General features: G+C 39.5%; 1 protein-coding gene across 1 annotated transcript; it reads right to left on the bottom strand.

The window, feature by feature from the left end:
* Nucleotides 1–718: 718 nt before the first annotated feature.
* Nucleotides 719–26091, bottom strand: LOC127433369 (serine/threonine-protein phosphatase PP1-gamma catalytic subunit A-like). Its single transcript, XM_051685223.1, has 7 exons — nt 25840–26091; nt 16943–17074; nt 13875–14105; nt 11083–11187; nt 8323–8546; nt 2765–2899; nt 719–2683 (listed from the first exon to the last, which is right to left on the bottom strand). The coding sequence occupies exons 1-7, from the start codon at nt 25892–25894 to the stop codon at nt 2594–2596; spliced, it is 972 nt and encodes a 323-aa protein (XP_051541183.1). The 5' UTR covers nt 25895–26091; the 3' UTR covers nt 719–2593.
* Nucleotides 26092–26585: the final 494 nt, after the last annotated feature.

The raw sequence follows: 26585 nt of genomic DNA, 5'->3' as shown, positions 1-26585 counted from the left end.
AGACATTAATTGATTGACTAGAGTCGTGTGGATTAATTTTATGCTGCCTAAATATGCCTTTTGGACCGTCAAATAGCCAACAGCCTAATGGCACCCATTTACTTCCATTGTATGGACAAACTGAGCTGAAATCTGCTTTTGTGTGTTGGTTTTACTCATATTATTATCATTATATGAACATCTATGAAGGTGAAATAGTGCCTTAATAATGTGCATGCACAGAGTAAGATTTATGAAAGCATACAAATAAATTGCATGCACACGGAACGTTTTGTAAAGGTGTAAATCAAGTTGAAAGCGTAGGAAAAAATATTAGCAATACTTAATGCTTTGCATAAGTGTAATTCATGTGTTGTGAATCTGTAATTGCGTATTAACACAAAGCAAATGTGGTCTGTATACTTCTGACTTCCTGTTTTTCGCACTTACATTTTTGGCACTGTTTACGCACCTTAACAAGGCCAAAAACATTGCAAACCTGCAATCAGCGATATGCAAGAAAAGAAAGGGTGTAAACTGGTCAAGGAAAACCTCATTTGATTGGTTACTAGAAACAGGTAGACCCGCCTTCCTCCTCGTGCTTGCAAAACTCTTCAGTGAGAAATTCATGCCAAAAGTGTGTGTGCAACAAACAGTGTATATCTGATTACACAAGTCATTTACATGTTTTCAGTAGTTTATTTTACACATACAGACTGATTCTACATGGTCAATCAGTTTGGTTGTTCACGACACACTTTCTTTGCTTGCATATCGCCGATTGCAGGTTTGCAATGTTTTTGGCCTTGTTTAGGTGCATAAACAGAGCCAAAAATGTAAGTGCAAAAAACAGGAAGTCAGAAGAACACAGACTACATTTACTTTGTGTTAATACGCAATTACAGATTCACAACACATGAATTACACTTATGCAAAGCATTAAAGTATTGCTAATATTTTTCCTACGCTTGCAACTTGATTTACACCTTTACAAAACGTTCCGTGTGCATGCAATTTATTTTTACGCTTGCAATTTGATTTACACTTTCACAAATCTTACTCTGCACATGCACATTATTAAGGCACTATTTTACCTTCTTAAACATCAAATCATTTCTTGTGATAAGTATATACTGGGTCTAGAAAAGAAAAAGAAATATATCCAATGTTACAAATAAGAAATGGACAATTATATTTAATTGCTTTAAGCAAACATTGCAGGGTTAAACAGTATTTTATAAATTAATAAAATACTGTGCAACGTAGTCACCCATTTTCCGTTCAATTTATTGTGTGGAAAACTGTGAATTATTGCCAAGACTGAACAAAACAGTTCCTGTATATTTACAGTGAGTTTGGGTTAAATAGGACTTATATGAAATACTGTAGAAATTTGCAAGAAAAAGTTTTCCTGATGTGATATACCTGATGAGGAGCTACATTATTCTGAAGACATGCTGAGTGTCGCATCCCCCGAGATAAAGCCAAGGCCTTGTGGAAGTATAGGTATCTGCGGAACAATAATGGGTCGTTTCTCAATCTGTGGGTGCTTTCAAATTGGGGTGGGTGTTTTTCAACTATCCAATGAAAGTAGGGAATCTCAGTGTAGTAGGCAAATCGTGTAAAGAGGTTGAAAAACACCCATCCCGTTTTGAACACGCCCACTGATTGGAAAACGCCCATTTTTGTTCTGCAGAGACACAAGTCTCGCCTTGTGTTCGATTCTGATAATACTAGATGCATGCAACAAAAAACATCCTTTTGAGATTAAATCAACATGCCCATAATGTGATGCAAAAACAATCATTTACCATGAGACAGAATAAGAAAACAAGGCATCTTGTCAGAAAAAAATAAAGTTGTAGTTGAAAGCACTAAACTTTTGTTAGTTTGTTACCACCTGGTGTAATCTTAATTTCATTAAAGTCACACACACACACACACACATTCACACGAAATACTCAAAACTGAACTCAAACACTCATTCATGTACTGCCGTATTCTGTCTAAATGGTTTTAAAGAATTTAAAATACAAAATAATGACAAACAATCGTAACACATTTGAAAATTTGACATAAGCGGACAAAATGTCAAATCTCATGGCACGTACACAAGACAAAAAATGCAAAATGCAGAAAAGATTTAGGTGCCAAAGTTGAAAACAAAGCGCTGCTATTTGATTCATACTGGAGTAAAAACATTTCATTTGTTCACAGTGGTCTGAACGAGCAATCGAGAGCGCAAATCAAGAGTGTCAAAACGTTAAATTCCAGAGATCGCGTTCATCGCTGTGTATATTAACAAGGTGTTGCCGTGGTTATGGTGAGCGGCGCTTGCGCGATGTATTTAAACATAAAGCCTTTCTCGTCTCCAAGAATGACTGAAAACATTAAAACTCGAAATAAAAATGCTCCCTCTGATATCCGAGTGGCCTCTCCACGGGTCGCTGTGGAAAAGGACGGTAAACAGAAGGAAAATGCTACAAAAACAAACAAACAAACAAACAGTTCAGAGTCAGTCGAAGTGACCGTAAAGCCAGAGACTATCACGACTCCAACGTTGTGACACATGGAGACTGTATGATACAAGTCCAGACGGGTCACACTGGCCGCCTCATTTTTTGGCCTGTTTGGTGACCATGTTCCTAGGTGGAGTCACCGGACGACTGGAGTTCGATTTCTTCTTCTCGGCTGGTTTCAAAATCTGTAGAACAGCACACGAAATTTGATTACACTGCTAAAAACACGTTAACACTGATGGTAGAAAGACAGACTGTCAGTGTACCTGAAAAGAGCACATGAGTGTCTCGTCTACGCTCATCATGGCTCCAGCGTTGTCAAACTCTCCGCAGTAGTTTGGAGCTGAGAACAGAGTCACTAGCTGTCTCTTAGCAAAGAACTCATAACCGTCTTCCACCACCTACAGGAACAGAACACACAGAGGAGCTTTAAAGACTAACTGGTAACTCTTATAATGTTAGGGCTGGGCGATATGACGATATATATCATGGAGACAAGGCAATCAATAGATTTTGCTATAGCATATATCCATGCAGCGTGGACTTATCTATCAGTGTGCAGGGCTTCACGTGAGACTGAGAGAATTTAAGAAACATGGACAGGGTTTTTATGGCATTAAAAATGAAACTGAATGACATTCATCACGTGTTCGGCACTTCATAAGCGCTTACTATGCTTCTCATCTGACTAGCGTCACGTGCGCTTTCTCTGGAGCACGCAAGTGCACGCGAGTCCAGCTGGCTTCTCAATATTTACAGGAGAGTGATGAGCATGATCACTCACGCTACTCAATCATTTTCAACCCTGAAAAAACACCTCCACAGAACAGGACGAGGAGCTTGTTATTAAAACAGGTGTGACATCTGTGGTGTAGGTTCACAAAAGCTGAAACAGAACAGAAAAATATCATATTCAAACCGTTACGACGATAATCACTCGTAATAATAGCAATTTGTTTTACCACCTCAAAATGAAGCACAGAATATTACGAAAGCCAAAAGATGCACTCTGCATTAATTCTGACATATTTCTCTATATTTTTTGCAAGATGTATTTAGGTTTATTTTCTGCAAGTGTTTATTTTCGCTGGATTTTTATTTTACTTCTGCATTATATTATTTGTTGCATTTCTTGAGGAAAGCTTATAATAATAATAATTTTGGACATCATCACTGAAATGTGGCATAATAGAATAGAATAATATCAAACCTAGTTGTTTTTTTTTTTTCTGTGACTATCGTCAAGTTCCAAATAAAGATAAATTTATGTAAGAGGAGGTATGTGAAAGTATTTAATTCACTGCCTGGGTTATCCAAAAATAAATGGTCATTTAATATATACAGCATTAACCCATTTTTATTGATCCCCCCCCCCAAAAAATCAATATATTGTGATTTTATTATCGTGATATATTTTGGTCATATCACTCACTCCTAATTTGTGTAATGTCTAATAATTAATTACAATTATCTTTTTTATAAATCTCTTTGACCAGCCCCAACCAGTAGGTGGCTGAATGTGAAAGTGAAGATTTACAGCAAGAAATGACTTAAATATTGACGTTTCTCACCCACACCTATCATATCACTTCTGAAGACATAGATTTAACCACTGGAGTCTAATGGATTACTTTCATGCTGCCTTTATGTGCTTTTTGGAGCTTCAAAGATCTGACCACCATTCACTTGCATTGTATGGACCTACAGAGCTGAACCCTGAAGGCATTTTGACGGATTTGCACTAAAATGGCATACCCGAAATTAAGAGCATATAACTTTGCAAAGAACGTCGACTGCATGGTATCAATTTTCAGAAAATCTTTCAAAATGTAAGAAAATATATTTGGGTCCCGCTCAGTAACTCTTATGCTGACAAAACACAAAACATTAGTGCCAGAAATTAACTTTTTTTTTATTAATATTCAGTTTGACATTATACCTTTTAGACAGCAAGTATGGATGGTCAAAAAATGTACTTTGGTGTTGTTCTACAACATGTCAACTCTACTAGGATAAAAACCTGTCCAACCTATCCAAACCATAATTAATGTGTTTTATTGAACATTAAAACAGAATAACTGAATGCACAAATCTCAAAAAATATATCAAAAATACTTAAACTAGTCCCATTTGATACATTTCAGCACATTTTGACTTCTTTTTTTGCACGTTTGGTCTATGAATTAAATAAATTTGCTTGTTATATTCTACCAATCAAGACCTTTTCATATATATATATATATCACATGGCTGTGTGATATTTTTTTTTACTGTTATTTTATTTTTATAAGATAGTTATCACCAGGGGTGTAGTTTCCAGGGGGGGGATGGGTGGGGGGGTGGGAGGTGACCCCCCCCAAATAATCAAAACAAGCAAGTACAACCACCCCCCCCACCCCCCACCAATATTTATACCATGATCAATGGAAACATGTAGATGCTTCACGCTGCAACCCCTGATTCATACTCACCTACCCGGACCCGTCTATTATTTGAAAGCTTGGACCCGTACCCATGCAGAACCGAGAAATGCCGGACCCGGACCCGTCTATTTGAAAGCTGGGACCCGGACCCGGCCGGGGTAGACAGACCCGATCGACACCGATTTCACAGCTGATTGCTATTAACAAGTTAATTTACAATGTGAAAACAAAACTTTGCATCTTACCTAATGTAACGTTAGTAGCCTTCTCCCCTGTGCCTGACCGTGACGCATATAATCCTTCCTCCTTGCCGAGAAAGTTGGTAAAATACATCCAGGTTTTCTGTGATTCCTCTCTTGCATAGCTAATCCACTCATTATTTCAGCTTCAAAAGTCCACTTGCTGTCACGGTGACGGATGACAAACGGATGACTTGTTCAGAATCAGCTTTGCAGTTTTTTTGTATCTCGTAAAAGATAACTTCGACTGTTTGCCCTTTTGAACTATAGTAACGATTGCTCGTTCATTGCCATGGCTGCTAACGTTAGCATTGCGTGCCTTAACTCCACTCCGCCTCTGAACGTCACTCAGCTCATTGTGGCTCCGCTCCGTTTTTCACCTTATTTCCCGCCCGCACTTTCTCATCCTAATTTTACAATGTTGCAAGTTACAACAAACACACACACAGCACCATCATCATCAGCGCTGTCTGATCATGGCCGGGTCTTCTCGGATCGACTCGGGTATTACACACAATGTTAAACAGACCCGGGATACGCAGCAATAGAATAGGACCCGACCCGGACCTGGCTGACCGTATAAAACGTGGATCCGAACCCGTATGGGTCCCGTGTCGGGTCTCGGGTCCTCAGGTTAGGGTGGACTTGTGAAGACCTCTACCATACAGCACCTTGTTAAATTATTGCAAAGAACTTTATAGCTGTTTAAAAAAAAAAACAGAATGGAACAGAACGCGAGGATCTCAAGACGCACATTACTAAATTAAACTCCTTTCCTGACAAAGCGTTTCAAAACCCATTTCTTAATCTGAGAAATGCTGATAAGACAGCAAGACGCAATGGCCAAAGACCTCCATTAAGGGGCTGTTCACACTGAACGCTTCTGCAACCATGCAGTTTTCCATTTGTTTTTCTTTGTAAAGGCGCTTGATGAACGTCTTTGTTTCACCACATTTTGTTGTTTATTCAGCGTCTCGTGCAGGAGCGCTATTTTTTAATATGTTGTGTCAAGTTAAAAGTAACTTGTTCAACCTTTAAAATGCATTTCGAGACACCTGCGTTCTGTCAAACTGTATGTTGTGCTGCAGCTAGCCTTTTTTAGTGCAAGAATGTAATCTGTCTGAAGTCACCGTCAGTGCTTGGCACACAACCAAAAAGCTATATATTTATTATTTTATATATGTTACAATATTTAAATAAATTACTGTAGGTCAGTGGTTCTCAACCCTGTTCCTGGAGGCCCCCCAACACTACACATTTTGGAAATCTCCCTAATCAAACACATCTGATTCAACTCATCAGCTCGTTAGTGGAGACTCCAAGACCTGAATTGGGTGTGTCAGAAAAGGGAGATATACAAAATGTCCAGTGTTGGGGGGGACCTCCAGGAATAGGGTTATCTGAGCGAACCGGTGCGAATGGCGGGCACAGTGCTAAAGTGGCACGTGAGAGAGTTGCACAGGCGGCGCGCTACCATGGAGGGTAACGAACAGTCAGAAATTTGCAAGGCACCAGCCAATATGAAATCAAAAGTTTGGGAATACTTCGGTTTTCAAAAAAGAGATGGAAAAATGGACAAGTCCGTCGCAGTTTACAGACAATGTAAATTCGAGCTGAAGTACTCTGGGAATACAACGAATCTCAGCAAACATCTCCACAGGCGCCATGGTATTAAAACTGGAGCTGCAATTGCGGTAGCTGCTAGTTCAAGTTCGGATATGGTAAGGCCTAACTTATTTGGTCAGAATCTTCCCGAAAACTCCACTCGAGCTCAAGCTATAACAGCATCCATTGTAAGATTTATAAGCATGGATATGCGCCCCTATAGCGTGGTGGAAAACGTTGGTTTTCGAGAAATGCTAAAAAGTTTAGAACCAAGATACACAAGACGCTGACTACCACAGCTGAAGTCGCAAGTTTGAATCCAGGGCATGCTGAGTGACTCCAGTCAGGTCTCCTAAGCAACCAATTGGCCCGGTTGCTAGGGTGGATAGAGTCATGTTGGGTAACCTCCTCGTGGTCACTATAATGTGGTTCTCGCTCTCGGTGGGTTGGGCGTGGATGCCGCGGAGAATAGCGTGAAGCCTCCACACGCGCTGTCTCCGCGGTAACGTGCTCAACAAGTCACGTGATAAGATGCACGGATTGACGGTCTCAGACGCGGAGGAAACTGAGATTCGTGCTCCGCCACCCGAGTCACTATGCCACCACAAGGACTTAGAGCGCATTGGAAATTTGGACTGTCTTAATTGTTAATTAATTGCAAACGTATGTACTCAATGAGGAAGAGATGCAAACAATGGGATGCAACTTTATCATCTTGCATTCCATTCATCTATTTATTTATCTTTTTTTTTATTATTTTGTTTAGGTGAGACATCTCCTGCCAATTCCTGTTAGGGCCAAGGGTGACATGGACAGTTGTTCTTAACACAAAAATTGGGAGAATCTCAAAAAAGCCTGTCCAGGTTACATATCACCCCAAAATCAAATATCATATTTTGCATAAACAATTAAGCTTGATTTTAAAACCTCTAAAGGATTGTTCCGGGTTCAGTACAAGTTAAGCTCATAATTCGCCAGCATTTGTGGCATAATGTTGATTAACACAAAAACCCCTGGAGTTCGCTAGCTCCCTAGTTCGAATCCCAGGGTGTGCTGAGTGACTCCAGCCAGGTCCCCTAAGCAACCAATTGGCCCGGTTGCTAGGGTGAATAGAGTCATGTTGGGTAACCTCCTCGTGGTCACTATAATGTGGTTCATTCTCGGTGGGTTGGGCGTGGATGCCGCGGAGAATAGCGTGAAGCCTCCACACACGCTATGTCTCCGCGGTAACGTGCTCAACAAGTCACGTGATCATGTTTATACAATCACGAATATAAAATATTCTGAAAGACTAAACCGGCCCCAAACATTTACATTTATGCATTTGGCAGACGCTTTTATCCAAAGCGACTTACAGTGCCCTGTTTACAGGGACAATCCCCCTGGAGCAACCTGGAGTTAAGTGCCTTGCTCAAGGACACAATGGTGGTGGCTGTGGGGATCGAACCAGCAACCTTCCACTTACCAGTTCAGTGCTTTAGTCCACTACACCACCACCACTCACCAAACCAACGCCTCTGCCCGCAGCCGAGCACACAGGCCTCCGAGGAGACTCACCTGATGGGCCCTGCAGATGAGATCCAGGTCGTGTTTGTGCAGGAACTTGGCCACCACTTCAGCTCCAAAGGTGAAGGATACACCTCGGTCGTTCTCTCCCCAGCCCAGAACATCCTTGTCTGGATCAGACCACAGCAGGTCACACAAGAGACCCTGATCAGGAACATCTGTGGGTCTCATGATTCTTCTGATCTGCTCCATGGACTGCAGATCCGGAGACAAGCCTGAGGAACAGCAGCAAGCAGGATGAAACAAAGATTTATTTCAGTAGTTTTCAAACTTTCTATTTTCTCCAAGTAGCGCTGTAGCACAACAAAACGGTACATGTTCATTATGCCGCATTGTATTCTGTACGCAGACTTACAACAGAGTGAACAATAATCAAACGCACTCTCCTATAATGTGTAGCGTCAGGAAGCATGATTCTTTTTTAGCAAAATAGTTTGAACAAACAGTTCACAGCATTAACTTGTTTATATATACACACTGTATACATCACTTTTGCTCTTATTATTATTATTATTATGGATAAAAGCCACTGCTAAATGAAATATTGAAATATGAAACAGTTACCATTTATCATACAACACCTTGTTTGAGGCTAAATAAATATGAATACACTTTCTATAGGTTTACATAAATATTATTTATACATAGTGAAAATGCATGCGTTCAGGTTTGATGCGTCACCTAATTAACATTCTTATTATGTGATCATTTATAACATCTAATAGTTTTATAATGAATTTCTTTTACATAATTATATTATTTATAGCGAAAATGTATGCATTTATGTTTAATGCTGTTTCCTACTTAAGATTTTTATTATGTGTTCATTTATATCATCTAATAGTTTTATAATGAATTTTGTTTTACATAATTTTATTTACATAATTTTATTATTTATAGTGAAAATGTATGCATTTCTGGGCTGCCGCCTGCAATTTTTCACACTCAAATTTAAAAGCTCACTATTCACACACACTGTGGACTGAATGCAAAAAATAAATAAAAATAAATAATAATAATAATAATAATATCAGCCTTATTTTTTCAGAAAACACCTCAAATTAAAAAAAAAAAAAGTCGGCAATCATTCATAAAAAAATATTGAGTTGTATGTTTTTATAATCTTATGATAAACAGAATGTTTTGTTTTTTTTTGTCTCAACTTTGTAAGCATGTAATTCTGGTTCTGTTCACTCTCTCACTTGGAAAAGTCTCATTTCATTCCACTAGATGGCAGCAAGCACTAGAAAAAATATTTTTTCTCCATCACAATATACAGATCTCACAGATGTGCTCGTCCATAGACATTCAGTCTAATGTTCAGTTCATGCACCACCTCCATTGTTTCACTGAATATCTCGGCCTCTGAGTGGACTACAAGCTCAATGAAAAGCTGGTGTCATTAAAAGCTGAGATCCTCATCAACAGTTTTTCTTGTATCTGTCTATCATCAGTGTTGTCAATATTGTTGTGAATGGCGAAAATAAACTGAGTGTATCTGTGACAGTGTCACTCATTGGTCCAGTTTCAGATGAAAAGCGCAAATTACACAATGTACAGATGCGCGTCTCAATTATAAGCGCAATCTTGTTACCATCAATATATTTAAACATTAGCTTGTTTACATCTTTTCGCATAAAACACTGCATTTTTTTCATGTCAGTTTCTTAGTTGATTTTAAAATAACAGTTTCTGTTCAGATTTTCAGCCAAGATTTTCTAATTATCAGCGGCCAAAATTTCAGTGCATTCCTACTTTTATATTTATATCAATATTTCTTGTGATGCAATTTATTTTAGGCCTCATTTTGTCATTTTGTGTAACATAAATGCAAAAGTGATGGTATTCTCTGAAAAGTTCAGATTCTAAGCTTTCAAACGATACCTCACATGCCTGACCTATATACGGGGACTTTAACTTAAGTGTAAACGTTTTTTCGCAATTAAATTAATCCGAATTAAGATTCTTATTATGTGATCAATTATATCATCTGATAATTTTGTAATTAAAACTATTTTTTTATATTTTTAAAATAATACTTTTAATAATAATATTATTTTAATAATTATTTGGCATATTTTGTTAACGGCTTGAAATGTAGCGAACAATGTTTTCAAAAGAGTAGCTCGAATGTATTTTTTTTTTTATTATTATTTATTTTTTATTTGGAATGCCCAATTCCCAATGCGCTCTAAGTCCTCGTGGTCACGTAGTGATTCGCCTCAATCCGGGTGGCGGAGGACGAATCCCAGTTGCCTCCGCGTCTGAAATCGTCAACCCACGCATCTTATCACGTGGCTTGTTGAGCGCGTTGCCACGGAGACATAGCGCATGTGGAGGCTTCACGCCATCCACTGTGGCAACCATGCACCCCACCGAGAACGAACAACATTATAGCGACCACGAGGAGTTTACCCCATGTGACTCTACCCTCCCTAGCAACCGGGCCAATTTGGTTGCTTAGGGGACCTGGCTGGAGTCACTCAGCACACCCTGGGATTCGAACTAGCGAGCTAGCGAACTCCAGGGGTGGTAGCCAGCGTCTTTTACCACCAGGCCCCCGACAGCTCAAATGTACTTTAAATTATGAGTATCTTCTTGCCTGGCAGACTAGAGTATGCACAGCTACACACATTTGTTTTAAGAAAGACAGCAGTGGAAAATGTGAACTTTAATTGAAACACCCCAATTCGTCACTGTTTGTTCTTTAGCAGGTACGTTCTGTTGTCTCGGTTACAGCGCCACACCCACCTCCATGGCAACAGAAGATCTTCTCATCCACAATGGCGGCGATGGGCAGACAGTTGAAACAGTCCGTAAACGTCTTCCACAGCTTGATGTTGTAACGTCTCCTGCCTAAACACACAACATTGTAAATATGTGGGTGAAAATATGTCAATGATTTGTTATTTAAAAATGAACGTTATTGTGATTGAGCAGTTAAAGTGTAAATGTGTAAAAAGAGCTCTGTCAGGGACAGAGAACTGCATGCTAAAAATACACACCAGCTCCTCTTCACCTCACACACACACACACACACACACACACACACACACACACACACACACACACACTCAAGCAACAGTGCTCAATAATATATTCTGCACAGAATGAGCATAACGCATACTCCTGCTAAACTCGTGCGTAATCTCTAACTCAAGGTTTTTCTCAAAATAAAGTAAAAACACAGAGTGAAATCTGGTCATGTGTTTGCATCTGTTAATGCCGGATTATGTTAACGTGAACATCCTTGCAGCATGCTTTAGTGATTATAATATAGACCTACAGCCAAGCAATCCATCAAAACCATAAAACACTACAGAACACTGGACACTTGTTTACAATCCAAAACATTCCTTTCAGTCATATTTAAACCTGCCAGGAATATTCTGAGTTCAATATAAGCACTACTGACAGCATTTGCGGCATAATGTGGATTATCACAGAAAATTATTTCAACCTGGACTTCAGTTTTACTTTGTTTTATTTATAAAAAAAAAAAAAAAAAAAAAAAAGCAAAAACTGCAGCTAAAAATCCTGTAAAAACTCTCTTATGTAATTTGCCACAAATTATCTTCAACCAGCTGGAAATGTAGTGCACTATAGTAATACTGATAGATCAATATTTCAGCCAGGCTGATTAATCAGCCAATATTTGGCTATTTAGAGATTACTGATATACAGTAAAATACTTAATTGCAGTAATGAGAATCAGAATTTCAAGTAATGAGAATTACAAACAAATTTAAAAGTGAAACGTTTTGGAGGGAAACTGTTAGCTAACGCCATGAAAATAATGTACTTTAGGCAATTCTTTTTGGGGGGTTTATCTTTGATTTTTGGTGTGAAATATGTCCAGGCTAGGGATGTAACGGTGTCACGGTTTCACGTTATACCACGGTTTTAGAAAGAGACAGTTATCAAATGGCTGACATTTATAATTCACGGTATTACTTTGATTTTGTTTTCTAAAATTCTAGTAAAGGAATGATAGTTTCCATTGTAAATATCAGTTCATTTAAGAGAGAATCGGCTACATTTACACAGCATCATATACATTTATTAAAATAAATCTCTAAATTATGACATACGTCTCCTGTTTCACTGAACTGTCACTTCATTATAAAAGTCTCACGCGCGCAGGGGGTCTGGGTAGCTCAGCGAGTAAAGACGCTGACTATCACACCTGGAGTCGTGAGTTCAAATCCAGGGTGTGCTGAGTGACTCCAGTCAGGCTTCCTAAGCAACCAAATTGGCCCGGTTGCTAGGGAGGGTAGAGTCACATGGGGTAACCTCCTCGTGGTTGCTATAATGTGGTTCTCGCTCTCGGTGGGGCACGTGGTGAGTTGTGCATGGATGCCATGGAGAATAGTGTGGGCCTCCACACATGCTACGTCTCCGCGGTAAAGCGCTCAACAAGCCACGCGGATTGACGGTCTCAGATGCGGAGGCAACTGAGATTCGTCCTCTGCCACCCGGATTGAGTCACTACGCCACCACGAGGACTTAAGAGTGCATTGGGGATTGGGCATTCCAAATTTGGGAGAAAAGGGGAGAAAAATAAACAATGCGCGAACTGCACGGCAGAAAGAGCGAAGCGCGCTGAAATGTCAAAGCCTGAACCTTCATTTCCCTCCGCCAAGCGGCTGAAGGTTATTTAAAAGACCCATAAGGCATCATCAATGTTGATGTTCACCCAATTTGTAAACACTGCCGAAAAAAATTGTGATCGGAATCGGAGCTGATCAAGATCGGACCAGTGGCGCAGCTCTTTTCCTCTCTCTCCGCCTCTCGCTCGCTCATGCATGTTGCACTCTTTGTATGGTGGAATTTAATAGCCACTGTGGCTCAACAAGATCACCCCCGAGTGCAACAACAGCATGAAACGCAAACACCAGCAAAGTGGTGGGTCTGCTGCATCTAAACAGTTTAAAGTTTTTAGAAGCTTGCCAGTCAGACACTTAGGATGCGTGAGACAAACAGCGTATCCCTAAAATAATCGAAACTGTTTTTATCTCGAATGTAAATCTGTATATTGTGTGAAAATATGCAAAGAGCACAGAGATGTAGGCGCAAAACAGTAGAAAAAAACGAGTTGTTTAAATGTTATCTTAAAGTGGGAGAAAAAGATGATGGGGGATTTTTTTCCAGTTTTACCATTATTATTATATTTCAAAACAGCATAAAAACAACTTTTGCATAATTTTATCCATTTCACTTGGCATTGTTTTGCCTTCATTCACAAGATGCACATAATGGGAAATACCTGGGAAAAAAATGTCATTTTAGGGACGGCATCGACGAACTATAAAGATTTCAAATGTATTTATTCATCCAGAAAAATGCCCCAACATCACATCCTGGGCCATCATCCAGTCAGATGACTCTGTATTTCACTTATAATTTTAGCAAGGCACCTTAATACCGTGATACAGTGGTATTTTTTGTGAAGGTTATCGTACCGTGAACATTTCATGCCGTTACATCCCTGTCATGTTTTCATGCGATTTATTCAGCCAGTAAACTTTCTCATGTATACTCACATTCATCGTAGAAGCCATAGATGCGATTGATAGAAGCACACTCGTGGTTCCCTCTCAACAGGAAGAAGTTCTCGGGGTATTTGATCTTGTAGGCCAACAGCAGGCATATAGTCTCCAGGGACTGTTTCCCCCGATCCACATAATCCCCCAGGAACAGGTAGTTGCTCTCAGGCGGGTATCCTCCATACTCAAAGAGCCTGAGCAGGTCGTAGTACTGACCGTGGATGTCACCTGTGGAGAGGAGAGCATCTCATTCACTGTTCTGATTATATCATCACCAAGCGCTGAACTGACTCGGCTGCTCGTGAGACTATTTAATGACATGATGTAACAGCAATTAAACTAATTGCATGAGTCTCCTCGCTAGGGCTAATCGACTACAGTAAAACTACTCTGGAAAAAACAGCAGCTCATTGTTTTCAGACATCTGAAATCACACTTAAACTAGGGTTGGGCAGTTATGACGCCATATACCGTGCAGTGGTAGAAATGTTTGATTTTATTTTAACGTTTATAATGCAATATCCACAGCATGATTTTAAAAAGTTCATCACCAAGCACAAAATTATAGCCAACTGTAAATTGTTCATGTTTGGCACATGCAGAATTTAACTGATGTGTGGTTACAACTGTGCACATATTGGCTATTTTGCAACAGCTTTGAACATGGCTCAATCTATCAAATGCATGAGTGTAATCAAAATTATGTTTTAATGTTTTGCTATTTAACTCAAGTGTTACATAATGTGAAGCCGTTTCTGCACTGATGTCAGACTTATTCATTCATCTGTTTATCTATATAGCTTTTGCTATGAATATCAGGGGTTATATGTACGTTACAACTTAGCCTAGTGGCGTAAATGGGCACTAAGTCACAATTTACGCTCTACTAAATATTTGAGCGTCGCACCATTACATTTATGTAGGACGTAACCCTACGGATAAACTAAATATTTACGGCAGCCTCCAACCAGGAGCAACTGATGGGATAAAAAAGCAGACTCATTTAATGACATCAATGAGCTCATGTTTTGGTTGACATGCATCAATCATTTCGACATATATGATGATGTTGGCATTTACACTCGTTTACGTTTACGAGAGAGAAAACAAAAGTACTTTTAAGCGGCTCTCCAGCATGAAACTGTTCTAACGGTGCCATTTTTAGGGTGCGTCGCCCGGTGTCAAGTTTCAACACATTAAAAAAAAAAAAAAAAAAAAAACATATATTATATATATATATATATATATATATATATATATATATATATATATATATATAGGATATTAAAATGAATAAATGTCTGTTTTTCCAGCCTGTTGTATTAGTATGTATCACCCCTCATTTATTTTAGATACAGTTCCTATATATTATTATTTACACAGGGCAAATATACTATTTATTAAATCTATTTTTATTACGTATCCTATTTTAATGTCTGGAAAACCAGACTTTTAAATATTACATTTTATAAATGCAACGACTGGAATTGTTTGGTTGAAGGGGGTACCAAACTGTGAATCCTAAACAAAACAGTTTGGTGAATACATGTTTACACGTTAGCTTCCACTCAGCTGACAACAATGAAAGTAGCTACGTGATTAGCTAGTTAGCTATAAGCTCGTTGTCACGGAGAGTAAAAGATGGACTTTATTTACTTTCCAGCATTGTGTCTCACCAACTAGGTAACAACGTAGCGTGAAATCAACACTCAGACACAATCCACCACCGCACTGTTGTCTGCTGAGCTGCAATAGATGCTCTGATGTTTACCTTTCAATCTACTACATTACTGACTGCACTGAAACTATAGCTGGCTAACAGCAAACAGATGTGATAAACATGAGTGACATGGTTGTCAGGGACAGGGTTAATGTTATATTAGTTATATAAAATGATGGGGTCATTTTTTATTAACTTTCCAGTATGTATTTCACAAACTAGTTAGCAATTTAATGAGAAGACACCGCTCAAATCCACACCGTTTAACTCCGCTCTGTTTGCAGATCCACTGTCAGCTCAGTAAACAGTGGAGTCGGAGCGCCCTCTGCTGGACAAACTACACTATGACACCAATTCTAAAGTATTGTTTTCTGCATTTTATGTTTTGAAAAAAAGTTTTAATATCTGCGCATATCGGTAAAATATACACCGATACCGATATATCGGTGAAAGGCTAATATCGTACGGGCACTAATATATATATATATATATATATATATATACACACACACACACACACACACACACACACACACACACACACACACACAGAAAACCAGTCTGACCATTCTCTGTTGACCTCTATCAACAACAAGTGTTTCCATCCACAGAACTGCCGCTCACTGGACGCCATTCTGAGTAAATTCTAGAGACTGTTGTGTGTGAAAATCCCAGAAATACTCAAACCAGCCCATCTGGCACCAACAATCATGCCACACTCCAAATCACTGAGATCACATTTTTTCCCGATTCTGACGTGAACATTAACTGAAGCTCCTGACCCGTATCTGCATGAAAGTAGGCAATGCACTGCTGCCACACGATTGGCTGATTAGATAATCGCATGGATGATTGTTGGTGCCAAGCTCAAGCGCAACCTATGCGTTTCTTGTGTTTTTAATATGCTCCTCATGCATATCTTGTGTGAATGTGAAAATAAAGTTATCACGAAGCACTTTGTGCTCTTAATGCACGTTATGGGCAAAACACACCTACAGTCCCTAAAATAAAAACCTCTAAAAAATAACTGACCTTCTTTTTATACCATTTAAGATATTTAAAACTTTTTATGGTCTTTAATTTGTGCAGAAACCCTGTATATAAATATTTCTGGGTAAGAATTTCCAGCAACAAATAATTATATTGTGAAATATAACATTTCCATGATATAAAATTACGTTGATATAATTACATGATATAAGATTTAGGTCAAAGTGCCCACCCCAAACATAAAGAAATCAAGGATAGCTTTAAAGACGTAATTTTTAGAGGCCATTTCATTATATTTGGACAAACCTCATCTGTTGTTTTGTGGTAGAAGAGCAGAAGGAAGTTTGTTACTCACCACAGATCTTCAGAGGTGCTTCTAGCTCCAGTAGGATGGGCTGGCTGAGGAAGATCTCACGGGATTTCAGACACAATCCACGGATCTCATTTTCCTGCAGCTGAACGTTCTTGCCAGGCTTCGACCCTCTCACTGCAAAAACACAAACAAACAGTCAACCAAAGTACATCCCTACCAGCAGGGAAATATTGTATATAAAGAGAATACATACTGTATCACAGTTATGTAATTGCAATTATGTTTATGACACTCGAGGCTCAATGTTGAAAAAAGACTTGGCAGAATCTGATGTTTCTCCACTGCTAACATTTGCAAAGAGCAACAGTTTGGCCTACTGCCGTAGAAGACGACAACATTTGGGATTTAAAGACAAAATGAAATCAAATTGATTCTATTTTCTTCCTTAATAAATGTCTTTTTGCTCAATGTAGAGTATCTGCGCAAATTATTCCAAAGAAAACATTTTGTTTCCATTATCTGCAGGGATTTTTCTGCTGTTGTAACCAAAGACGTTATTCTACTGATGCATCTCATGTGATCCGATCACAATTGGTCAAGCGAGACACATCTCGGTTTACAACTGGTCACTTAAATACACCTCCTGTGACCACTTGCATTCGGATTTCGAGGGGAGGGTCTCTGATTTCATGATGACAATGTCAGTGTGCTGCTGCATGATAATAAACCACAAAAAAAGCCAGAAATGACAAAGAAAGTGCAAAAAAAAACAGCGCGTTGCTTCTGCCAGATACAGCTGAAATTTTATACAAGCACAAACGCAACATTTCGAGCAGAATTATCCATTGTCTGAATGGAGTACCAGGTCGCATTCAGGACAGATTAGCATTTATACCTCAAATGCGATGTGGTAATCTCAGTTGCCTCCGTGTCTGAGACCGTCAATCCGCGCATCTTATCACGTGACTTGTTGAGCGTGTTACCACGGAGACGTAGCGCATGTGAAGGCTTCACATTATTCTCCGCGGCATCCACGCTCAACTCACCACACGCCCCACCGAGAGCGAGAACCACATTATAGCGACCACGAGGAGGTTACCCCATGTGACTCTACCCTCCCTAGCAACCGGGCCAATTTGGTTGCTTAGGAGACCTGGCTGGAGTCACTCAGCATGCCCTGAATATAATTTTTCATATGTAAGTAAAATGGACTTTATAAGTCAAATATACCGATTTGAATCGATATAAAATTTTATCGAAATCAGAACTGGAAGGCTGTGAACCGCTATCAAATCAGGAAATCTGTATCAATACCCAGCCCTAAACTTAATGCACTAAAATTGCTGAAAAATTTTCAAAGACGGAAAACCTTGGGGACCTGGGTAGCTCAGTGGTAAGATACGCTGACTATCACCCCTGGAGTCATGAGTTCGAATCCAGGGCGTGCTGAGTGACTCCAGCCAGGTCTCCTAAGCAACCAAATTGGCCCGGTTGCTAGGGAGGGTAGAGTCACATGGAGTAACCTCCTCGTGGTTGCTACACAAATGAGGAACAAAGCGAGTGAGTATTAGCTAATCCAGTCTAAACAAAGTCCTAAAACTTGCACTTATGGTTTTGGCTTTGAGGCAAATGATGACGCAAGCATTAGTAAAATTACTCTGACACACACAAGCACGTTTTGTGAACATGTGTCTAACTATAACGGTGAAGTCATTGCATCGTTATTCCACAAAAACTCCCTGGAATGACACCATCCCAGTACTGCTGAACAAGTGCACGTATACATGCATACTCAGATATGAAAACAAACACAAACAAAGCTGTACCTTATAACTGGCATAATTCAAATTGCAATGTAATATGCAAAACGGCAATGCATTTCTCTATTAGAATTGACATGTTACATACACACGTGTAAAGTGCAAAATGAAACTTCAGATTCTATAGTGTAATTTAATTAGCCATTTCCTACCCTAGCTTTAACGTTTAAATTCAACATTAATTGCCATGCATAATGACGTTACCCAAAATGGTGGGATATGTTTAAAATATTTGTGCAAAAATTGTACCAACATGATCGCTTTATATGTAATTTTCCTTAAATTCATTTACATGCACATTTAAGACAAACTGAAATTGTTTTTTCAATAATGCATGTAGCAAAATTCAATGTGGATTTGAAAATGCATTCCGAGCTCAATGCATAATGCAAATAATGCAATTATTTAAGGACCATGCGCAGTTTACATGCTTCACAGCACCTGAGAGAAGCGTCACTCAAATATTGTGGAATAACATCCAGCAGTCTTTATATTTCCACTTGTCCATTTGATACGCAGGCATCAGAATTGATCAGTGATTTCCTTGTATAACTCAATGATAGGGCCGGGCGATTTATTGAAGTCACCATATTATCGTTATGATTTTGTTGGCAACATTGAATGAAGTAATTTTTATTTGTATAACGCTTTTCACAACACACATCGTGTCAAAGCAGCTTTACAGAAAATCATGCATTAACAGAAAATGAAACCGTAATAATAGGGATGTGCGAGAGTAGTCGACTAAACGGTTCTGATGCTGCTAGTCGACACTGGAATTACTAGTCAGTTAATATTTTTCCCAATTAAACTGTTCAACATTTTTACACATTTACGTTTGGCTTTATATTTTTGTAGAGGCTGCACTTAAGTTACTGTCATATTAATGTTACACATTTTAAATATAATTAATAATACAAATGATGATATCTGGAGCAGATACAAAGTTTAATTTCACCTCAGTCTGCACGTGCTTCTTCTCTCTCTCACTCGCGGCACGCGCAGGAAAACATCCTCTCGCTACACAAGCAAACTCAGCAAAGTAGCTATAGAGATCACTTCGGTGGTGGTACGGGAAGATTTCTGTAACGTTGGCATGAAAGTCGCTACGGATGTTTTCACATTTGAGTCTTCTTTAAATCTGTGCGTGCTCGTAAGTTATTTTCCCGATGAGCGACTTTTTCAAGAGCAGGATAGTCGCGTCAGGTGAGTCAAGTCCCGTCTTTCACTGGACCATGTTGACGTGTTAATTTTGCTCATCAATAATTTATGCTTTTGAGTAGCCTACAATTTTTAGTTTTTTTACCCTGCAGATTAAGACGGCTACTTTCAACGAGGTGCCGACTGTTTAACGTGTTAAACTATCATTTATTCTGTGTGCACGTCATGTTTAGAATACATTAGGTTTATTGTACATTTCTCACGTGCCTATTTTTTCTATCCTATACCTATTGTATTTACATCGTAACTGTTATTGGTTCGCGTTCTTTTCAGAACGGCTGTCATATTAGATCAATGGTTAATGCACGACTGCACGTCGTGATATACGTGAAACTTTTCAGCACATTTTTTTCCTCTCTCGTAGATTCGGCTTACCTGTTAATTATTTTCAACAATGTCCTGATAGTTTTAATATGTTACGTAACGTTTACGTGGTGAATTCCGTTTAGAACAGGCGGGGTTGCTCTATTGGTCCTGCACTATTCATACAATGGTTTAATAAATATGCCTGTATTCGTTAACGTTGATTCAGTGAATGCGTGTCATGTTCTATAATGTACAACGATCATAATACAAGGCGAGCACGTCGCAGATAAATTCCCCTTTTCAGCGGAATTTAGCGTCGGATTTGGAATAGATTAAGTATTTTAAATGGGTCGCATAAACACCCTTTTTATTTTATTTTTTTACTGTTTTCTGAAGGTTGGTTTCTCTTTAGACTAGTCGACTAGTCGGTTACAAAACTTCCATTTAAACGACCATTCAAGAATAAATATTCTTCTTTGTGTTCATTTAGTGAAAAACATGCCTTCATTATTTTTAACCAGAATTTTACTTCATGTATTAAACATACTGAATCTACTTTGCTATAATGGCTATTTGGTTGAAATGATAAAAACACTTTTAAACCATTACAGAACAAACAGTTAATCACTGACACACTGTACATCAACTATCGTCAATATTAGAGGTGCAATTTGTGTGGTCATATCACTCAGCCCTAGTCAATGAGTTTAGATTTTAATTCTCAGAGTCTTGTACAATGAGTCGGTCTCTGGTTTATCTATAAACCAGTAATTACAAAAACATGAGTATGATCGCTTTTCCATGTCTAAGCATTTCATATCCATGGCAGACCACAGAATCTGTGCTCTAGAACTTTGTATATTACACGAAACAACAGAATACTGAACATTTCCTTATTATAAAATGTTTAGTTTTGGTCCTGGATGAGTCAGAAAGAAAAACATTCGTTTTTAATTTAATATTGTTCACAATAAACCATTCTGATCACAAATCCGCATCTATAATATCAAATTAAATGCCAGTCCCATCAACTGGCACGAAACTCTCACATCAGGCCATACTTATTGTTGAGTTTGGGCTACAGAGACATAAACAAATAGCTGTTGTACACGCCATGTCAGTCATCATATGATACCAAGTATTATTATTATATAATAGTGACAAGGATAAGTGTACAAGATGGGCGGGTCACTCAAATGTGATCTTTAAAGATACACAACAACAAAGTAACCAAGAGTTTCATCCTAAACTGTAGAAAACACTTCTACTAATGAATCTGTAAACACTCAAACCTGCAGCACATGTGGACTCGGGCACCAGGACTGGATATTTCCCACCTATGAACTACGCAGGTCCTGGCACTTCACCAAGCGCATTAACACACCATGTGTGGTTACGTAACGGGAACAGAATGCCAAGGGAACAGACATCTTAATACAAGGGCAGGAGATAAAGGCGTACGACTCACACCCTGGCTGGGTTTCAAGGCTGTATAGCAATAAACACGCAGGTGCTGCAACTGGCTGCATCTAAACTCTGTCGAGGTGAAAAATAACAGGGCGAGGTTTCTAAGAAATGCTGTTAGTTTTATAGCACATCATGAGATCAGACCGCATTAAACAAAAACACTAGCTCCGAGACCACAATTTTGATTTGAATGGTTGGTCTCTTTACACGTCATTCAGATGGTCTCTTCCTGTCCAAGTGTGCGGTGCTTGGCAATAAGTATTTCCGCGATGTGAAGAACGCGGACGGAATCGCGTAATCCAGTCACAAAAATGGAATTAACTATAAAACACGGAATGTCACGGAATCTGACATTTGGGATTGAATGAATGTGTAAATGCACAATCAAATTAAAATCGTGACATGTCCTAGTGAGATGATTAAACCACAAAAGGCTGAGATTTAATTAATCAATGGTTAAAATACGGTTTGAATGAGCTGCGCGCTTCAACAGTAAGTGAACGTGGGAAGCAGCTGCTTATACACTAACAGCATCATTAACATAACTTTCCCTGTGTGTGTGTATAAATGACAAAGAGAAGAGTACTTTACTCTTTGTGAAGTGCAGCACATGTACACTATATATTTATATGATTAAATCAAAGCCTTTTGCAGTTTAATAAGCACATCAACCCATGTAGCGAACTACTTTTCTGGAGAGAAGTAACCAAAAGGTAAAAGCTCATGGTAAATATTTTTTTTTCACATCTGTGATGTGTGGAATATAAGCACTATGATTTCCAGGTCTCCTAAGCAACCAAATTGCCCCGGTTGCTAGGGAGGGTAGAGTCACATGGGGTAACCTCCTCGTGGTCACTATAATGTAGTTCTTGCTCTCGGTGGGGCGCGTGGTGAGTTGTGTGTGGATGCCGCGGAGAATAGCGTGAAAGCTCCACACGCAATAGGTCTCCGCGGTAACGCGCTCAACAAGCAACGTGATAAGATGCGCGGATTGACGGTCTCAGACGCGGAGGCAACTGAGATTCGTCCTCCACCACCCGGATTGAAGTGAGTCACTACGCCACCACGAGGATTTAGAGCGCATTGGGAATTCGGCATTCCAAATTGGGGAGAAAATAAAACAAATAAAAAATAAATAGTCATGAACACATTATGGGTTTTCATAGAGGTTTTAAACAAATAATCAATGCCGAATCCGTGACCCAGACCACTCGAAGCGCTGATTATGATGATCTGCGCGTCTGAGCACTTGAGACCGGTCCACGTGTAAATGTGAGACCATTGAGCCTTGAGCCGCGCTGACTGATCCGGGTAGAGCGGATTCCTTTCGCGTTTTGAACGCTTGACATTTCTCATGCGCAACAAAAAACGACAGTGCACAATCAGAGAGTAGGCCAACGTTGTGGTCGCACCAGTGCTACCTCTTGCAAAGTTTAATCGCACTGTTAGGAAAAATGGTCGCAAAATGCGACCATTTAGTCGCAGTCTGGAGCCCTGTATGTGCAGCGTGGTTCAAATGTGAGTGCTTGTAAATGTGTGGAGCCGGTGTTGTGCAGACATACAGACACACAGTGCTCATTCCTTTTAGAGCTCCTTGACTCATACACAGAAAACACCATCAGATGAGCATTGCACACTCTATTTGTAGCAGATGACAGAGAGCAGAGCGCAAATTCACTTTGTAGCACGAGGCACATACAGACTACACATTTATTTAATTAGACAGCAGCCTTTTGCGGATTAATAACCATATTGGGCCACACAACGACAGGATTTTCCGTAAGTGAGAAGCTACTGTCAAAACACACAGAAACGGAAAGGGCTTCAAAATAAAAGCTTCCGCTGAAAAAAACTCTGACAGAAATACATACCTATTGTATACTGTAGTTATGTAATATTCACTGTACTACTACTACTACTACTACTACTACTAATAATAATAATAATAATCATTCAAAAGTAATTGTATGATATTTAGGCAATATCTCACATCTGTGATGCTCTCTTACGCAGCACTTTATTTGACAAATAACTCCAATGTTGTACTTTGGATTGTGCTGTGAAATTCTGTATAAAAGCAGTTCATTTGATAAAAATGAATTTATTTAAACACCATTTTGATGATAAATTGAAAAACTGTTGATATGGAATTCAGTTAAAAAACAAAAACAAAAAAAAACAGGTATTGGCAAGTACCGAAAAGGAAGTATCAGTACTCGTTCTCAAAAAAATGCTATCAAGACATCCCTAGTTTGAATTATTTAGCTTAACTTTGTTTCCTTGGTCAAAGGGGGCATTTAGGGGGCATTTAAATAGTTATTAAGAATTCATAGAGGTTTTAGCTCTTTTGTAGTATTATTTGTTGTTTTGTTGCAAACAGTTGTTTGGTGTTATGTCACCATTAGGGTGATCTGTGTGCCATTTGGTCATGTTGGACACTATCTCAGTTCACATTATAAAATCATATTAATATTAACATTAACAGTTTACGTCTTGTTGCTACACTTTTGAAACAATGTGCATTTTTGTGTTTAATGACTGGCCCCATTCACTTCCATTGTAAGTGCCTCAATGTAACCACGATTTGTTTTGTTTTTATTTATTTATTTTTATCCCCTTTTCTCCCCAATTTGGAATGCCCAATTCCCACTACTAAGTAGGTCCTCATGGCGGTGCGGTTACTCACCTCAATCCGGGTGGTGGAGGACAAGTCTCAGTTGCCTCCGCTTCTGAGACGTCAATCCGCGCATCTTATCACGTGACTCGTTGTGCATGACACCGCAGAGACTCACAGCATGTGGAAGCTCATGCTACTCTCCGCGATCCACGCACAACTTACCACACGCCCCATTGAGAGCGAGAACCACTAATCACGACCACGAGGAGGATACCCCATGTGACTCTACCCTCCCTAGCAACCAGGCCAATTTGGTTGCTTAGGAGACCTGGCTGGAGTCACTCAGCACACCCTGGATTTGAACTCGTGACTCCAGGGGTGATAGTCAGCGTCAATACTCGCTGAGCAACCCAGGCCCCCAATTTGCTTTGTTTTTAATAAAGGAGAAACGAAAATTATTTTTGTGGGAAAACCACATTATCCAATAAATGTTAAATTCCACGTCGCTGCCTAGGTAGGGAAGTGGCGAGATTCCGTGTCGCAGTCTAGGTAGGGAAGTGGCGAGATTCCGCGTCGCTGTCTAGGTAGGGAAGTGGCGAGATTCCGCGTCGCAGTCTAGGTAGGGAAGTGGCGAGATTCCGCGTCGCTCTCTAGGTAGGGAAGTGGCGAGATTCCGCGTCGCTGTCTAGGTAGGGAAGTGGCGAGATTCCACATCGCTAACTAGGTAGGGAACTAACAAGATTCCACATCACTGTCTAGGTATTCCACATCACTGTCTAGGTAGGGAACTGACGAGATTCCGCATCGCTGTCTAGGTAGGGAACTGACGAGATTCCGCATCGCTGTCTAGGTAGGGAACTGACGAGATTACACATCGCTGTCTAGATAGGGAACTGACGAGATTCCGCATCGCTGTCTAGGTAGGGAACTGACGAGATTACACGTCGCTGTCTAGATAGGGAACTGACGAGATTCCGCATCGCTGTCTAGGTAGGGAACTGACGAGATTACACATCGCTGTCTAGGTAGGGAACTGACAAGATTCCACATCGCTGTCTAGGTAGGGAACTGACGAGATTACACATCGCTGTCTAGATAGGGAACTGACGAGATTCCGCATCGCTGTCTAGATAGGGAACTGACGAGATTCCGCATCGCTGTCTAGATAGGGAACTGACGAGATTCCGCATCGCTGTCTAGATAGGGAACTGACGAGATTCCGCATCGCTGTCTAGGTAGGGAACTGACGAGATTACACATCGCTAACTAGGTAGGGAACTGACGAGATTCCGCATCGCTGTCTAGGTAGGGAACTGACAAGATTTTGAGACAGTCGCTGATGTCAAGGAAGAGCTAACGCTCAGCTAACCATGTTAGCTCAGTGAACTGTTTTAAATACGACTCAAATAAATAAAAACAAACAAATAAATAAACATCCATATGCAACAATAACAAAATATTATAACACAATTTCTCTTATTTTCGTCGTCTGTAGAAGTGAAACTCACCCTCGAGGAGCCGCTGAATGATGCTGTCTATGTTGAGTTTGTCGATGTCAGCCATGACGAGCCCAATAAAACACACACACCGCCGCTTAAAACACCCCAGACACGACAGATAAAAGACTTCCGATTAAAAATAAACAGATTTATCACACAAACACTTATAAATCGCCCTAAAGCCTGTCTTTGTTGGTCTGAAGCGGGGCGTCAGATGCGCGCGCTGCGGCTGTGACACACCGGCTGTGCGCGGAAGGATACTCGAGCAGCAGCAGCTGCAGAACAGCTGCTAGAATCCTGCCCGCGGATGAATACCGCGCAGCTGCAAGAATGAGGAAAAATAGGGCGGCAGAGTCGACTTTCTCAATAACATGTGACGTTGAAGTTAATAAGCACTGAAGACTTGTTTATGTTTATTAAAGATTAGAGTTGTTGTAGATTTTTTTTCACTATGACATTACTTTCATGATAATTAAACACATTGTCCATCTTATTACTGTAATTCTGTAATTCACATAATAGTACTGCGTAAAACAAAGAATTATACAGGTATTATTTTTATACAGTAAATCATTATAATCATTGCATTATTGGAATATCCCTTTTACTGTAATGTAGGAAAAATGACTTCATTACAGACAGTATTTTCATTGAAAAAAGTAATTTTTCAGTAATTTAATTACAATTACTTCTGATGTAATTGCATTAAATACTGTATAGACTATAGAACAATTCTTTATAAAACAATAGTGAAT

The sequence above is a fragment of the Myxocyprinus asiaticus genome, chromosome 4 (genome assembly GCF_019703515.2).
Source record: "Myxocyprinus asiaticus isolate MX2 ecotype Aquarium Trade chromosome 4, UBuf_Myxa_2, whole genome shotgun sequence".
Taxonomy (NCBI): domain Eukaryota; kingdom Metazoa; phylum Chordata; class Actinopteri; order Cypriniformes; family Catostomidae; genus Myxocyprinus; species Myxocyprinus asiaticus.
Note: the sequence above shows the minus strand (reverse complement) of the source record. Positions and strands in the feature narration are given on the sequence as shown.